Genomic DNA, 17,738 nt, shown 5'->3' with positions numbered 1-17,738 from the left:
GGCTGGGAAAGGTGACAGTCCAAATGTCGGAAGTGGTTGTAGTTGATGGTCGTGACGTGAACGCGGGACCGCGGGTCCGTGTGTGGTGATGTCCCTCTGGGACCGTCCATAAATGACGTCACGAGATTTGCGACGATGTTTAACCCCCCCCCCCGCCTCTCGTCACACGACGTCACAAAAAGTGAGACCCCCCCCCCTCGAATATGACGTCACAAAGCTCTGCCCCACCCCCCCCCCCCCCACAAAAAAACCCCATATTTCCATTTTGAAAACAAAACATGCTTCAAATCGCTTTAAACTATTGTCATTGATAGTGTGTATTTAATGTGGCGCTGCACTCTGATGTTGTTAGGAGGAAACATTTATTAAAAAGTATATTTAATTTAGTAGAACGTGTTGTCTATATTTATTTAAAGTTGCGCATTTTGATGTGACGTCACATTTCTCACCCCCCCCCCCCTCGTCACACATCTTCACAAATATCTGACCGCCCCCCCTCCCTCTCCCTAGGTGCGTGACGTCATTTATGGACGGCCCCAAAGCAGTTCGGTGCTAACTCGCTAACAGCACTTGCCCCATCGGTCTGTGAAAGACTATAGGGAGTCTTTGTCTTTTGTTTTGTACTATCGGTAAGTACCCGGCGCTGCCCGGGTTCTTTGGGGCGATATTTTGTGAATGTCGAAGTGGCTGTCTCGTCGCTGTGATCAGGAGGAAGAGGAGGAGGATGAGGATGAGGCTCAGTGGGAGTTACAGAAACACCCGATGATGATTGCTTGTCTTGCAATCGAAACGTCCTGAGAATTGTATTATTTTAGTTGCATTATTTTATTGTTTCCCGTCGACGTGACTTTACCGAAAAGAACCAAGAATGTGAATCCCTGCAGTCACGAAAGCTTTAAATCGAAAAGTTACGGAAATTGTTAAGATTTTGTCGTGACATGGGGCCTGCAACCAATGTGAAATGAACTCGGAGCAACGAACTTACTGGGAGCTTACATTTTGACCGAAAACTTTCGTGACCGCAGCAATTCATATTCTTTTGGTTGTTTCGGTAAAAAAGTCACGTAGATAGAAAAATAATAATAAAAAAATAAAGTGAATAAAAATAATACAAATTTAACTACTAATGTAGACTGTAGCCTGGTTCTTAATCTGAGTAAGTGGACCTGTTTTGTTCCAAGACAAAAAGGAGGAAAACCTATCCTCATATTTTGTTACTGGCAAAGGAGGTCCCATGATGTAGCTGCTCACGCCGAGACAATGCCACTATCAGTACTCTGATAGTGGCATTGTCTTTGTGCTGTTCGCCTTTTGGCGTCCTCTGGTCTCACAACGTTTTGAGACGAGGCTCAAAAGAAAGCTGTCTCTGGTGTGGACCAATCAGTTTCAAAGACAATGCATAATATATGATCAGAGAATGTTTTTTTGTTTGCATTCTGGCCACAAGTATTGTGGTTAATGCAGACACGATTCCTTGTGTCAGTTTGGTGTTTTAACATCTCAACACAGCTCTGTTTTGTTGCCAGAAAAAAAGGGGGAGAACCTAGTCTCATGTACTGGCAGTCTATAATGTAGACTGTAGCAATGGTTATTAAGTTTGGTGAGTGTACTGGCAGTCTATAATGTAGACTGTAGCCTCGTTATTAAGTTTGGTGAGTGTACTGGCGGTCTATAATGTAGACTGTAGCCTCGTTATTAAGTTTGGTGAGTGTACTGGCAGTCTATAATGTAGACTGTAGCAATGGTTATTAAGTTTGATGAGTGTACTGGCAGTCTATAATATAGACTGTAGCCTCGTTATTAAGTTTGGTGAGTGTACTGGCGGTCTATAATGTAGACTGTAGCCTGGTTATTAAGTTTGGTGAGTGTACTGGCAGTCTATAATGTAGACTGTAGCCTCGTTGTTAAGTTTGGTGAGTGTACTGGCAGTCTATAATGTAGACTGTAGCCTGGTTATTACGCTGAGTGAGTGTACTGGCAGTCTATAATGTAGACTGTAGCCTCGTTATTAAGTTTGGTGAGTGTACTGGCAGTCTATGTTGACTGTAGCCTCGTTATTAAGTTTGGTGAGTATACTGGCAGTCTATAATGTAGACTGTAGCCTCGTTATTAAGTTTGGTGAGTGTACTGGCAGTCTATAATGTAGGCTGTAGCCTCGTTATTAAGTTTGGTGAGTGTACTGGCAGTCTATAATGTTGACTGTAGCCTCGTAATTAAGTTTGGTGAGTGTACTGACAGTCTATAATGTAGACTGTAGCAATAGTTATTAAGTATGGTGAGTGTACTGGCAGTCTATAATGTAGACTGTAGCAATGGTTATTAAGTTTGGTGAGTTTGGTGAGTGTACTGGCGGTCTATAATGTAGACTGTAGCCTCGTTATTGAGTTTGGTGAGTGTACTGGCAGTCTATAATGTAGACTGTAGCCTGGTTATTAAGTTTGGTGAGTGTACTGGCAGTCTATAATGTAGACTGTAGCCTGGTTATTAACCTGAGTGAGTGTACTGACAGTCTATAATGTAGACTGTAGCCTGGTTATTAAGTTTGGTGAGTGTACTGGCAGTCTATAATGTAAACTGTAGCCTGGTTATTAAGTTTGGTGAGTGTACTGGTAGTCTATAATATAGACTGTAGCCTGGTTATTAGTGTTCTGACAGTCTATAATGTAGACTGTAGCCTGGTTATTAAGTTTGGTGAGTGTACTGGCAGTCTATAATGTAGACTGTAGCCTGGTTATTAACCTGAGTGAGTGTACTGACAGTCTATAATGTAGACTGTAGCCTGGTTATTAAGTTTGGTGAGTGTACTGGCAGTCTATAATATAGACTGTAGCCTGGTTATTAAGTTTGGTGAGCGTACTGGCAGGTGAGTGTACTGGCAGTCTATAATGTAGACTGTAGCCTGGTTATTAACCTGAGTGAGTGTACTGACAGTCTATAATGTAGACTGTAGCCTGGTTATTAAGTTTGGTGAGTGTACTGGCAGTCTATAATATAGACTGTAGCCTGGTTATTAAGTTTGGTGAGCGTACTGGCAGTCTATAATGTAGATTGTAGCCTAGTTATTAAGTTTGGTGAGTGTACTGGCGGTCTATAATGTAGACTGTAGCCTGGTTTTTAAGCTTGGTGAGTGTACTGACAGTTTATAATGTAGACTGTAGTCTGGTTTTTAAGCTTGGTGAGCGTATTGGCAGTCTATAATGTAGACTGTAGCAATGGTTATTAAACTGAGTGAGCGTACTGGCAGTCTATAATGTAGACTGGAGCCTGGTCTTAACCTGAGTGAGCGTATGCTCAGCAGTAGCTGACAAAACCACGTGCAAAATATCTAAGCTTGTGCCGGAGGCCCCGGAGTGTCAGATGTCTATGACGTCACCCAGCCAAACCACATTTGGCAGAGCCAGGAGACCCCCCCCCCCAAACTCACCCCTCCCCCCACGCCCCCCCCCCTCGGGGTCCCCCCAGAACCAGCAGAAAACCACTGCAAATGGTCACGCGGCATGCGCTCGAACGCTCATTGGAGAGGAGAGGCTGCCATGTGTCTGTTCGGGAGCTGGACTGGTACCCTCTAGACCTCTGTGGAATGCAGTGCAGGATGTCCAGTTGGCTCATCCTGGCTCCAGTCATCCCGAGGGATGAACAGTCCTCTGGGACAGGAAGCTTCCAACAACATCATGAAGGGGACGTTTAGAGCATGGAGGTGAGGTGCGAGAAGATGCGCGTACCTGGCTGTTGTGGTCTCACCTTCCCATCAACAGGAAGCGAGGAATGGTGGTGGTGACTTGCACCGATGAATCCGACGACCCCAGATTGATTCTCGCTCAAAGGCAGCACCAGGGAGTGATCCTGGGCGTCGCCCAGGTTGACTCTAGCCTCAAATGAGCACCGGGTGAAATTTGTAAGCATAAGCACAGGGAATACAAAGGCGGCCGGGTGGGGCACTGCCCAACACCACTCCAAAATGTGACGTGCCGGCCTTCACAGGTGCTTGTTAACAGCACTTGCCCCTAACAGGCTGTGCAGGCCACACACGGGATCTTTATCAGTACAAGACGGTGAGAGAACGAGGAGCCTGGACCCGGTCAGCGGAGGCGGTGGTGGGGTGGGGGGAGGGTGTGAGCAATGAATGAGAGGTTGTGAGGAGGATGAGGTGGGTGAGGATGAGGAGGTGGATGAGGTGGCAACCCTGTGTGCGCTGGTAACTGATGTGCGATGCCGTGCGAGACAGAGCGAGACGGACGCGGTGATTGAGGGGGGGCAACGTTTATTGAGCCACACTCGGCTACAGCAGCAGGATCCTCTAGTTGATGGTCACCTCCACCGGGAAATGGTCGCTCACCTCCTTGGCCTGGGGCGGGGAGGAGGAACAGACACGGGGTCAGGGGGGCGGATAGGAGATCCAGGAGTCAACGGTGAAACCAGCAGCCACGGGGACCGCCACGGGACCGCCACGGGGACCCCACGAGACCTCCACGGGACCTCCACGGGACCACCAAGGGACCACCACGGGACCGCCACGGCTACCACCACGGGGACCGCCACGGGGACCGCTCACGGGACCGCTCACCTTCTCCAGGCTCAGGCCATACATGGACTGGAAATTGAGGATGCGAGCAGAGCCGGAAGCAACGGCCCCTTGGAGCGCGCTCCCAGCCACCACGATCCTGCGCACGAGAGGGAGAAGGGCACTCTGAGACGAGAACCCTCACCCCATACGGAACCCTACCCCCTCCGAGACCCCGACCGCACCGAGGACCCAGAACCCCAGCGGGTCCCCAACCTGAAGGCCACCATCCGCACACCTGTCATAGGCGCAGTTGGTGGTGCCCACGGTGGTGTCCACCTCGTCGCCGATGAGCCAGGAGAAGCGCGAGTCCGAGCGCAGGCGGATGCGCCCCCAGTCGGACGCTGTCACGTAGCTGCAGTCGGCGTTCAGATCCCCAAGGAGCATGACGTTCTGTTGGGGGAGCGAACACGGCGCTCTGAGGAACGGGGGCAAGTGCGGAGGCCACGTCGCTGTGTCAAAAAAATGCGGCGGTGTCGGGAGCGCAGAGCCCCCGGGGGGGGGGGGGGGAGGCGGCCTCACGTCCGTGCCCCAGCGCTGGCGCACGTCCGCGTACACGTCGAAGAGCGCGTCGATCTCCATCACCGCCAGGTCGGGAGACGTGTGCTGTGGCACGAGCACGAGCTGCGGCACAGCTGCAATCACACAGGCACCACACTCCGTCACCACCACACTCCGTCACCACCACCACACTCCGTCACCACCACACTCCGTCACCACCACCACCACACTCCGTCACCACCACACTCCGTCACCACCACCACCACACTCCGTCACCACCACCACCACCACACTCCGTCACCACCACACTCCGTCACCACCACCACCACACTCCGTCACCACCACACTCCGTCACCACCACCACCACCACACTCCGTCACCACCACCACACTCCGTCACCACCACCACCACCACACTCCGTCACCACCACACTCCGTCACCACCACCACCACACTCCGTCACCACCACCACCACACTCCGTCACCACCACCACCACCACACTCCGTCACCACCACCACACTCCGTCACCACCACCACCACACTCCGTCACCACCACCACCACCACACTCCGTCACCACCACACTCCGTCACCACCACCACCACACTCCGTCACCACCACCACACTCCGTCACCACCACCACACTCCGTCACCACCACCACCACACTCCGTCACCACCACCACCACACTCCGTCACCACCACCACCACACTCCGTTACCACCACCGCCACACTCCGTCACCACCACCACACTCCGTCACCACCACCACCACCACACTCCGTCACCACCACCACACTCCGTCACCACCACCACCACACTCCGTTACCACCACCGCCACACTCCGTCACCACCACCACACTCCGTCACCACCACCACCACCACACTCCGTCACCACCACCACACTCCGTCACCACCACCACCACACTCCGTCACCACCACCACACTCCGTCACCACAACCACCACACTCCGTCACCACAACCACCACACTCCCTCACCACCACCACACTCCGTCACCACCACCACCACCACCACCACACTCCGTCACCACCACCACACTCCGTCACCACCACCACCACACTCCGTCACCACCACCACACTCCGTCACCACCACCACCACCACACTCCGTCACCACCAACACCACCACCACACTCCGTCACCACCACCACCACACTCCGTCACCACCACCACACTCCGTCACCACCACCTCCACACTCCGTCACCACCACCACCACCACACTCCGTCACCACCTCCACCACCACCACACTCGGTCACCACCACCACCACACTCCGTCACCACCTCCACCACCACACTCCGTCACCACCACCACACTCCATCACCACCACCACACTCCGTCACCACCACCACCACCACACTCCGTCACCACCACCACACTCCGTCACCACCACCACCACCACACTCCGTCACCACCATCACACTCCGTCACCACAACCACCACACTCCCTCACCACCACCACACTCCGTCACCACCACCACCACCACACTCCGTCACCACCACCACACTCCGTCACCACCACAACACTCCGTCACCACCACCACACTCCGTCACCACCACCACCACCACACTCCGTCACCACCACCACACTCCGTCACCACCACCACCACACTCCGTCACCACCACCACACTCCGTCACCACAACCACCACACTCCCTCACCACCACCACACTCCGTCACCACCACCACCACCACACTCCGTCACCACCACCACACTCCGTCACCACCACCACACTCCGTCACCACCACCACACTCCGTCACCACCACCACCACCACACTCCGTCACCACCAACACCACCACCACACTCCGTCACCACCACCACCACACTCCGTCACCACCACCACACTCCGTCACCACCACCTCCACACTCCGTCACCACCACCACCACCACACTCCGTCACCACCTCCACCACCACCACACTCGGTCACCACCACCACCACACTCCGTCACCACCTCCACCACCACACTCCGTCACCACCACCACACTCCGTCACCACCACCACACTCCGTCACCACCACCACACTCCGTCACCACCACCACCACCACACTCCGTCACCACCACACTCCGTCACCACCACCACCACCACACTCCGTCACCACCACCACCACCACCACACTCCGTCACCACCACCACCACACTCCGTCACCACCACCACCACCACACTCCGTCACCACCACCACCACCACACTCCGTCACCACCACCACACTCCGTCACCACCACCACACTCCGTCACCACCACCACCACCACACTCCGTCACCACCACCACCACCACACTCCGTCACCACCACCACCACCACCACCACACTCCGTCACCACCACCACCACACTCCGTCACCACCACCACCACCACCACACTCCGTCACCACCACCACACTCCATCACCACCACCACACTCCGTCACCACCACCACCACCACCACACTCCGTCACCACCACCACACTCCGTCACCACCACCACCACCACACTCCGTCACCACCATCACACTCCGTCACCACAACCACCACACTCCCTCACCACCACCACACTCCCTCACCACCACCACCACCACACTCCGTCACCACCACCACACTCCGTCACCACCACAACACTCCGTCACCACCACCACACTCCGTCACCACCACCACCACCACACTCCGTCACCACCACCACCACACTCCGTCACCACCACCACCACACTCCGTCACCACCACCACCACCACACTCCGTCACCATCACCACACTCCGTCACCACCACCACCACACTCCGTCACCACCACCACCACCACCACACTCCGTCACCACCACAACCACACTCCGTCACCACCACCACACTCCGTCACCACCGCCACACTCCGTCACCACCACCACACTCCGTCACCACCACCACCACCACACTCCGTCACCACCACCACCACCACACTCCGTTACCACCACCGCCACACTCCATCACCACCACCACACTCCGTCACCACCACCACCACCACACTCCGTCACCACTACCACACTCCGTCACCACAACCACCACACTCCCTCACCACCACCACACTCCGTCACCACCACCACCACCACACTCCGTCACCACCACCACACTCCGTCACCACCACCACCACACTCCGTCACCACCACCACCACACTCCGTCACCACCACCACCACCACACTCCGTCACCACCACCACCACCACACTCCGTCACCACCACCACCACCACACTCCGCCACCACCACCACCACCACACTCTGTCACCACCACCACCACACTCCGTCACCACCACCACCACCACACTCCGTCACCACCACCACCACCACACTCCGTCACCACCACCACACTCCGTCACCACCGCCACACTCCGTCACCACCACCACACTCCGTCACCACCACCACCACCACACTCCGTCACCACCACCACCACCACACTCCGTCACCACCACCACCACACTCCGTCACCACCACCACCGCCGCCGCCACCACCACCACCACACTCCGTCACCACCACCACACTCCGTCACCACCACCACCACACTCCGTCACCACCACCACACTCTGCCACCACCACCACACTCCGTCACCACCACCACCACCGCCGCCGCCACGCTCTCACGAGAATACAGCAAAAAGACAAAGATTCCCGAAAGGATTTAACCGACTGTTGAGGCAAGTGCTTTTAGCGAGCTTCTGTGAAGGCGGGCACGGCACACGAGGGTGGGTGGGTCGCCAGCAGCACGCCCGGCCGCCTTTGTCTCCCCAGTGGCGATGTTTACACACCGCACCAGGTACTCATTTGAGGCTGAGTCGACATAGGAGAGGCCCAGGACCGGTTCAGATAATTATCGTCACTGGTGTTGGCCGTGAGCGGGAATCGAACCCGGGTTGTCGAGTTGGTAGCGCAGCGCGCTAACCGCCACACCACCGCTCGTCAAAATACACCACCGCACGCTACCACACACCACCACTCTCACCACCACACTCACCACCACACTCTTCACCACCACACACACATCCTCTACACCCAACTCACCACCCCACGTCACCACACCTCACATCCCAACGAAACCATGTTGCAGTGTTGCAGTACACACACCGTGCAGAAGCAGTGATCACCCTCACTCTCACCGAGGACATGCAAACCTTTCCCGCTGTAGGCAAAACCCAGACGTGTTTCTCGGCCACCCTAGGTCTATCAACACCGTGCAGAATCTGAAATGAAGTTCAATGCAGCAAGACCGGTACCAGATCTCGAGTACAAATCCATTCCTGGCGCCCACCCGAACGGGGATCACGCCAATCCCAAACGGTCCGACCAGATCAAACCCAGACGGGTGGCGACCACACTCCAGCCCTGGTCCTGAAATTCACTCCGGCCACTGCCCTGCCCGCCAGCGTTGCCGGACCCTCACCGCTGCTGGGGATGTTGAACCTGACCAGGAAGGGCTCGCGACTGAACGTGTCGGTGCCGCACGACTCGCAGCCATCGTCGTAGTGGTAGCTGCTGGAGACAGACACGACCTTGTCCCTGTGGAGACAAGAGACACGACCTTGTCCCTGTGGAGAGCAGCAGCAGCAGCACTGTTGCAGCTAGATGACGGCATATTTTATTTGAGAGAAAGGGCTTCGAAAATGCAAAGTGTGGAATGTGTTTACAAAAATTTCTGATGAGAAGGTTCGATGCTCAAGAGAAAACACATCTCTAGATAATACCTTCTAGGACCACGTGGAGATGACCTATAAGGGTAGGGCAGTCCAGTCCAGCTTTGCTGCGGTACATGCACTGCTGCGTGTCACCTGTAGATGTTTCTGTAGCTGCGTATTACCTATACGTATCTCCTGCAAGTGGGTGTCACTTGTAGCTACGTTTACCACCTGTAGGTGTCACCTGTAGGTGAATGTCACATGTAGCTGCGTGTCACCTGTAGTTGGGTGTTACCTGTAGATGTAGACGTAGCGCTCTGTGTAGGTGGAGCTGCCGAGCTGATCGCTGGCCAAGTATTCGTAGTGATGGGCTGAGGCACTGTAGCACATGTGCAGAATGAGCCCAGGTGAGACAAATACAGCGGTGATACCCTGACTCGCATCCCTGCTATCTTCTCGAGTCCTATCTACAAATCCCTCGAATCCCTCACATCCTTCAGATCACGCCATCTGGCGTTTATGACCAGGCCTCAGCGAAAACACAGGACGCCAACTCGAAAGGCTTCCGGGAAAATTAACATCTCTCGTTCTGTACTTTCACAGTCCCAATTAGATATTTATTCCGATCGCTCCATCGCGACCTACTCCTCCCCGCGACCTCCCCCCACGTGAAGTCTTCTCACCGTGACCTCTCCTCACCGTGACACCGGTCCTCTCACCTGTTGAGCTGGCTCATGAGCAGCTTGACGGCGCTGAGGTCCGAGTCCCGGACCTCTTGCACGACGACGATGTCAAAGAGGCTGATGACCTGAGGAAGAGACAGATTTCTGGAATTTGGTGAAGAGATGACCGCGTTGTACCAGCTTTGGTGCTCGTTATTGGGAGCTGTACTCCTTCCCAGCGACCGCTGCGATAGGCCCGGGATTGGCGAATAGCTTGACACTGGGGGTGAACAAGCTGGCACAAAGGGCTAATGATCTCCATCCATGGATCTCATTATCTCATACCTGGTGAACAGACAGATTACTTGGTATCTTGGAAAGATATCTGTTATCTGTAAATAGAGATTATGTGACGGTAGAGGCAGATTATCTCATGTATCAACAGAGTTATCTGGTAGATACAGAAGAACTGATCTCTGGGGAAGAGATTTTTATTATCCGGCCGGGTGGCTCAGCGTTGAGAGTGAGCAGCTTGCAAACAGAAGTTTAAATCCTTGTTGGGAGATTGACTTGGCCCATCATGCCTTCGGGGTCAGTAAAATAGATACCACTTTGTGGGGAAGCCATATTGGTTGTCCAATTAATAGACTTGCCTCCTTCATAGAAATGTGGAATGGTCACCACTGGCTCAGGGCGGCAAGTGGGATGAGCCCAGCCTCAAAGTTCATCAGAGCAGCGATCTGTCGTTTGGAGAAGCGATGGATTGGCATCTGGTATAATGGTAGACAGGCATTCGGGACCGGTGAGGGCATGGCGAGGACAAGGAGGCATTTACATCCACGATGACCTTCGCCACGTCGGGCTTGGACATCTTGGCATCGCCGAACGTCTGGATGTTGAAGGCGGCGATGCGTATCGACTCGGCCATTCCCATCGCGACTGCGAGCAGCGTTGCGGCGAGCAGGAGCTTCATGGTTGCAAACTTGGATCAAACCTGCACCGAGACACCAGACGGACGTGGCTGGACACACCACCCAGGCCGCCCGCCTGACCCCACACCACGCGGCCTCGCGTCGCACTACCTCCGCCACTTGTCTTCACGGATGAAGATCGTCGTCGCAGTAGCTACAAGGCATGAGAAGGGTACGGCATCGGACTGGCGGCAGGGACAGGCATTAACGACAGCCGAAATTGCTCTTAAGGTATATATGGGCGACACGCCTCACACATTGTGGAAATTCACCGACTTGGGTGATATTGATAAACGCTCTAATTTCACAAGCATCAAGCCTCAAAGAGGCGGGCTCACACCCTCATCAAAGACATAAACATAGCATTGGCAAAACCGTCCAATCCACTTGAACAGCTGGCCAGCCAGCACGTGCAAATGTCCGGAACAAGCCGTAGCCAAAATATCGTAGAGCTACTGTGGACCAAGGCTTGAGCCAGGAGACCATTGAGGATCATCTACGCAAAGACATAGCCCAGGACGAGTTCAGAAGGAAACTCGCACGCACGAGGAGTGAGACGCTCCAGCAACCCCAGCGCACGCCACAGCAGAGCACGGCGCTCCTTTGTGGGCCGATAATTATAGCCACACAACTGCGCAGAACTTATGTTTATCAGTTGCACAGCAGAAGACAAAATATCCAAAACACCTAGCAGCCAGCAACAAACACGATTACATTTTGTAACAGATAAAGTTCATACAAGAGGTGAGTCAATGGCGACACTCAACTCCTGCACTGTGCCGCCCTGAACTCTTATGTAAATCTGTGGAAATCTATGAGTCTTATCAGTCTCTGTGGGTTCACATATTAGTGAACTACTGGCAACCGCGAAAATTGGAGGTTCTGAAACAATTCACCCTCAACTGAAGCGATTTCCAGGCAAACAAGTGTGGACGCAGGCTTCTAAGTTTCCAATCATCCAGCCATGCCCAGGAGAGACGCGACAGGAACAGCATTCGGGAGCATTAACAGCACTGCTATTGTGAGCTTACCTCCAGTCCTGACCTGCCCTCCAGCAGTCCCGCTCGTAGAACTTATATACGAGCGCACACACACAGACATTCCTCCCACGTCAGGCGGGACCCAGAGCCTCCGTTTGGGCATTTATCTTATCTTGTGAGCACCGCCTGGCCACTTCCCAGCGCCGGCATGAGTACACTCACCTTTGCACGCAACATGGGCTCTCGCAGAGCACCTGGGAATGTTCCAGGCGGTGGCTCACGATAGCCAAGGCTTGAGAATGCACCGCTCACAGGAGGGTCTCGCAGCTCCTCCACTCCTCCCACCGAAACCCCCTTCCCCTCACCAGATCCCGCACATTCCTTGGGCCCCACGCCCCCAGTTCCTGGCATGAACAGGAGTGACGCGGGCACGCGGCAAGCCGGAGAACCCAACGCTGCTCACCCAAGTGTGGCCGCGTCAACTGAACGGGAAAAAAATAAAAGCCGCTCTTTGTCCGGCCTGAACGTCAGGTTGGATACTGTCACTCTCTGAATGACAAGTGGCTTGGAGCTGCGGAAGGCAAGACCCACGGGGAGCGGGACTCTGCGCCCCCACCTCATGGGAGCCGAACCATGCCGAGACACCTGCACGGCTGCCACTTTTACCCTTTAGGGCGGCAATTGCGGTCACCAATTGATCGGCTACCGCAGGCGTAAACACACATCCACTTAAGGTTTCAAAAGAACACTTTATTGATGCAAAATATGACGAGGACACATACGGTTGCATTTTGTCGGAATCCCTCAAGCATCCGGCAAGACAATCTACCCCCCCACCTCCTTCTCCGCGGTGGCTTCAAACCCCTCTCACTGCATGGCCACCCTTCGTCCAAGTGCTCACGTTCTGGTGATGCAAATCGCGAGTCAACCGGGAACTCTCACTTTTCTCAGGGCCACAAAAACACGCTGCGAATGTTCATCGCGGCCTTCGACTATGATCGCCGCTCGCTCTCCCCACCCCCCTGGGGACCCACGTGCCAGCGCCGCTACTCCAGCACCACGAGGCCCCCCGCGGCCTCCAGTGCGGCCTTGAGCTGGTTGGCCTCTTCCTTGGGGACGTTGGCCTTGATCTCCTGCGGCAGCGATTCCACCAGCTTCTTGGCCTAAAGCACAACGTTCAGCAACGATGTGCACGGTGTGGTAAGCCGACGGCAATATATTTTTTTCTTGGGCCAAGTAAATATCTGGCCAAATTTTGTGCCGTTAAGACCCTCCACCACCCGACACAGCCAAACAAATTAAATTGTCACGCGGTGTACGAGCATTTAAGGTGCCAATTGTTTCAGCTCACTCACACGGCGAGGTGAAGAACAATTCTTACAACTAAAACAGGAAAGCCTGAGCGAGTCTCAACACAATTACAGGGAGATCCTGCATTTGGATGTTTGACCAGCTCTTTGAGATTCGATGAGACACGTGGCTTGTGGAAGGAAACTGGGGAACCCCGCAGAAAACCCACCAAATAATGAGGGGACAAGACTCAATGATTAACAACAGATTTAACAGACAGATATTTTTCTGCACCGCCATCTCCTGGTCACCTCACCATCCCAGCCTGCAAGATACGGCATTCCCAGGTAGTCTCCCATTCTAGTATTATACTAACCAGGTTCAGCTCTGCTTAGCTTCTGAGATCCAATGAGACGAGTGGGGCTTGAGGGTGATTCGTGTGTTTTTGATTGAGTGTGATGTTCACTATCTCATCAACTCTTGCCTTTGTGTGCGTGTGTTGGTTCGTTGCAGTTGTGGGTGTTAGTGGTGGGAGTATGGGGAGCGGTAGTGTAGCGGTTAGCGTGCTGCACAATGAACCTGGTGATCCGGTTTCGATTCCTGCTCACAGCCAACACCAGTCATGATTATCTGTAGCTGGTCCTAGATCTCCCCTAGCTCGACTCGGCCTCAAATAAGTACCTGGTGCAGTGTGTAAACAATACCACTAGCGAGACAAAGGCAGCCGGATGTGGTGCTGGCCACCCATCCCCTCGTTTACCGTGCCGGCCTTCATAGGTGCTCGCTAACGGCAATTGCTCCTACAGTTTGTTACAGGCTATAGGGTGATCTTTGTCTTTGATGTTCACTACATTAATTCCCAATGTACAAGTTATCGATTTTAACTTTTGTTTATGTGTCATTACGCGTTGTTACGTGCTTGCTGTGCCAGTGTACACACGTGTGTTTTGAAGGTCTGCATCACCTGACCTTCTGGACACCCTGGCAAATGAGACGTTCCTTCTGAGGTTAAATCCAGATGAATACTTGAAGAGATAAGGAGATTTGGCTGTCGGCGTGTGATTGTTATTGCTCACTGCGGCACGCTGTGCGGCCGGGCAAAGCGCTCACCTGCACGAGGTTGAGCCCGGGTATGCAGGCCTTCACCTCCTTGATGAGCTTCACCTTGTCGGAGCCACGCACCTCCGTGAGGCGAACCACGAAGTGAGTCTTCTCCTTCTTGACCGGAGCGTCCTCCTCCTGAACGGCATGCACAGGAGGGGCGAGCAGTGAGGAGCGGGTGGTGAGGAACGGACGGGGAGGAGGAACGAGCAGTGAGGAGTAAGTGGTGAGGAGCAAGCGATAAGGAGAAGCGAGCGGGTGAGGGGCTAGCGATGAGCAATCAAGGGTGAGAAGGAATCAGCGGCGAGGAGAAGCCAGCGGTCAGAAGCGAGTGTTGAGAAGCGCGCAGTGAGGAGCGAGCAGCGAGGAATGGGCGGTGAGGAGTGAATGGTGAGGAGGAACGAGTGGTTGCATGCGAGCGGCGAGCAGGTGTGAGCTTGTGCACGTGTGGAGCTGCAGGCAGGCCGAGCGGGCAGCGTGCAATGAGAAGTCACGGGAGATGTCGCCACTCACCGCCTCGGCAGGCGCTGCGGCTGAGGTGGCAGCAGCCATCGGCATAAACCCCACGTCCTGGATGTCCAGAGTTTTCTGCGAGGGCACGACAAGCGACGCGTGAATGCGCGGACATCATCTCAAGGCGCGGACGCCATCATCTCAAGGCGGCAGTGGAGGGCGCGGCGTACCTTGAGCAGCTTGTTCAGGTCCGCCACCTCGAGGAGGCTGAGGCTCGTGATGTCGCTCACGAGCTGCTGGACCTTGGGCGAGAATTTGTGAGGGTCCGCGTCCAGGGGCGGCGCCGCGAGCGCGTCCGCGGGTCGCAGAGACGAGGTGCCCAGGCAGCGCAGGGCGCAGGGAACCCCTCCCTGCCTGCGGAAACAGCACGTCTTTAACCATGGCCCAGTGTCTGTGTCTCACTCCGGCCCAGTCTTTTACCATGGCCCAGTGTCTGTGTCTAACCCCAGTCCAGCCTCTCGCCATGGCCCAGTGTCTGTGTCTCACCCCGGCCCAGTGTCTCACCCCGGCCCAGTGTCTCACCCCGGCCCAGTGTCTCACCCCGGCCCAGTGTCTGTGTCTCACCCCGGCCCAGTGTCTCACCCCGGCCCAGTGGCTGTGTCTAACCCCGGCCCAGTGTCTCGCCATGGCCCAGTGTCTGTGTCTAACCCCGGCCCAGTCTCTCGCCATGGCCCAGTGTCTGTGTCTAATCCCGGCCCAGTCTCTAGCCATGGCCCAGTGTCTGTGTCTAACCCCAGCCCAGTGTCTCGCCATGGCCCAGTGTCTGTGTCTAACCCCAGCCCAGTCTCTCGCCATGGCCTGTGTCTGTGTCTAACCACGGCCCAGTCTCTCGCCATGGCCCAGTGTCTGTGTCTAACCCCGGCCCAGTGTCTCACCCCGGCCCAGTGTCTGTGTCTAACCCTGGCCCAGTCTCTAGCCATGGCCCAGTGTCTGTGTCTAACCCCGGCCCAGTGTCTCGCCATGGCCCAGTGTCTGTGTCTAGCCCCAGCCCAGTCTCTCGCCATGGCCTGTGTCTGTGTCTAACCCCGGCCCAGTCTCTCGCCATGGCCCAGTGTCTGTGTCTAACCCCGGCCCAGTGTCTCACCCCGGCCCAGTGTCTGTGTCTAACCCTGGCCCAGTCTCTAGCCATGGCCCAGTGTCTGTGTCTAACCCCGGCCCAGTGTCTCGCCATGGCCCAGTGTCTGTGTCTAGCCCCAGCCCAGTCTCTCGCCATGGCCCAGTGTCTGTGTCTAACCCCGGCCCAGTCTCTAGCCATGGCCCAGTGTCTGTGTCTAACCCCGGCCTAGTCTCTCGCCATGGCCCAGTGTCTGTGTCTAACCCCGGCCCAGTCTCTAGCCATGGCTCAGTGTCTGTGTCTAACCCTGGCTCAGTCTCTAGCCATGGCCCAGTGTCTGTGTCTAACCCCGGCCCAGTGTCTCGCCATGGCCCAGTGTCTGTGTCTAACCCCGGCCCAGTGTCTCGCCATGGCCCAGTGTCTGTGTCTCACCCCGGCCCAGTCTCTCGCCATGGCCCAGTGTCTGTGTCTAACCCCGGCCTAGTCTCTCGCCATGGCCCAGTGTCTGTGTCTCACCCCGGCCCAGTGTCTCACCCCGGCCCAGTGTCTGTGTTTCACCCCAGCCCAGTCTCCAGCCATGGCCCAGTGTCTGTGTCTAACCCCAGCCCAGTCTCTAGCCATGGCCCAGTGTCTGTGTTTCACCCCAGCCCAGTCTCCAGCCATGGCCCAGTGTCTGTGTCTAACCCCAGCCCAGTCTCTAGCCATGGCCCAATGTCTGTGTCTCACCCCGACCCAGTCTCTCGCCATGGCCCAGTGTCTGACCCCGGCCCAGTCTCTAGCCATGGCCCAGTGTCTGTGTCTAACCCCGGCCCAGTCTCTAGCCATGGCCCAGTGTCTGTGTCTCACCCCGACCCAGTCTCTCGCCATGGCCCAGTGTCTGTGTCTCACCCCGGCCCAGTCTCTCGCCATGGCCCAGTGTCTGTGTCTAACCCCGGCCCAGTCTCTCGCCATGGCCCAGTGTCTGTGTCTAACCCCGGCCCAGTCTCTCGCCATGGCCCAGTGTCTGTGTCTAACCCCAGCCCAGTGTCTCACCCCGGCCCAGTCTCTCGCCGCGTACCCTTCATTACCTGCTCAGCTGGCGGCACAAGCGCAGCGCCCCCAGCATCGTGCGGCGAGACCGGTGACGGAGAGAGAGAGAGGAGAGGAAGACACTGGACGGGTCCCTGGTCTTAGTCCGGCTTGGAGTACCGCGCCCGGCCTCGGCACTCTCCTCCAGCAGCACCACCACCACGAGCAGCACCACCAGCTAGACCTCCACCACCACCACCACGAGCAGCAGCACCACCACCACCACGAGTAGCAACAACAACCACGCTCTCGCCTCTCTTCCTCCTCCTCCTCGCTGCTGCTGCTGCTCGGGCAACCACGCGACACGGGACGCGACCTCTGCACGCGCAAACCACGCCGCCCCCCACAAGCACCCGCGAGAAGCACCTCCACCACATCCGGGTCAAGGGGGGCGCGACTCCGTGACGTCGT

The 17,738-nt window shown here is 55.8% G+C and overlaps 2 protein-coding genes across 4 annotated transcripts; both read right to left on the bottom strand.

The window, feature by feature from the left end:
- Window positions 1-4,244: 4,244 nt before the first annotated feature.
- LOC142905243 (deoxyribonuclease-1-like) lies at window positions 4,245-12,634 on the bottom strand. 3 transcript variants are annotated; one of them, XM_076072351.1, is made up of 10 exons: window positions 12,353-12,371; window positions 11,433-11,475; window positions 11,186-11,344; window positions 10,408-10,496; window positions 9,984-10,067; window positions 9,457-9,572; window positions 5,084-5,196; window positions 4,800-4,954; window positions 4,565-4,661; window positions 4,245-4,345 (listed from the first exon to the last, which is right to left on the bottom strand). In XM_076072351.1, exons 3-10 carry the CDS (start codon window positions 11,321-11,323, stop codon window positions 4,298-4,300), a joined length of 840 nt encoding a protein of 279 aa, XP_075928466.1. In that variant the 5' UTR covers window positions 11,324-11,344; window positions 11,433-11,475; window positions 12,353-12,371; the 3' UTR covers window positions 4,245-4,297. The 3 variants fall into 3 exon arrangements, with proteins under 3 accessions (XP_075928466.1, XP_075928467.1, XP_075928465.1); XM_076072352.1 differs by lacking the exons at window positions 11,433-11,475; window positions 12,353-12,371 and adding an exon at window positions 12,524-12,634; XM_076072350.1 differs by lacking the exon at window positions 11,433-11,475 and having other exon boundaries at window positions 12,353-12,453.
- A 402-nt stretch (window positions 12,635-13,036) lies between these two features.
- Window positions 13,037-17,698, bottom strand: LOC116949681 (large ribosomal subunit protein bL12m). The gene is made up of 5 exons (XM_032967262.2): window positions 17,327-17,698; window positions 15,376-15,559; window positions 15,206-15,280; window positions 14,702-14,830; window positions 13,037-13,464 (listed from the first exon to the last, which is right to left on the bottom strand). Exons 1-5 carry the CDS (start codon window positions 17,362-17,364, stop codon window positions 13,348-13,350), a joined length of 543 nt encoding a protein of 180 aa, XP_032823153.1. The 5' UTR covers window positions 17,365-17,698; the 3' UTR covers window positions 13,037-13,347.
- Between the last annotated feature and the right edge of the window lie 40 nt (window positions 17,699-17,738).

Source organism: Petromyzon marinus, chromosome 37 (genome assembly GCF_048934315.1).
Source record: "Petromyzon marinus isolate PM22_M1 ecotype Great Lakes invasive population chromosome 37, UKy_Petmar_22M1.pri1.0, whole genome shotgun sequence".
NCBI classification, from domain to species: domain Eukaryota; kingdom Metazoa; phylum Chordata; class Hyperoartia; order Petromyzontiformes; family Petromyzontidae; genus Petromyzon; species Petromyzon marinus.
Note: the sequence above shows the minus strand (reverse complement) of the source record. Positions and strands in the feature narration are given on the sequence as shown.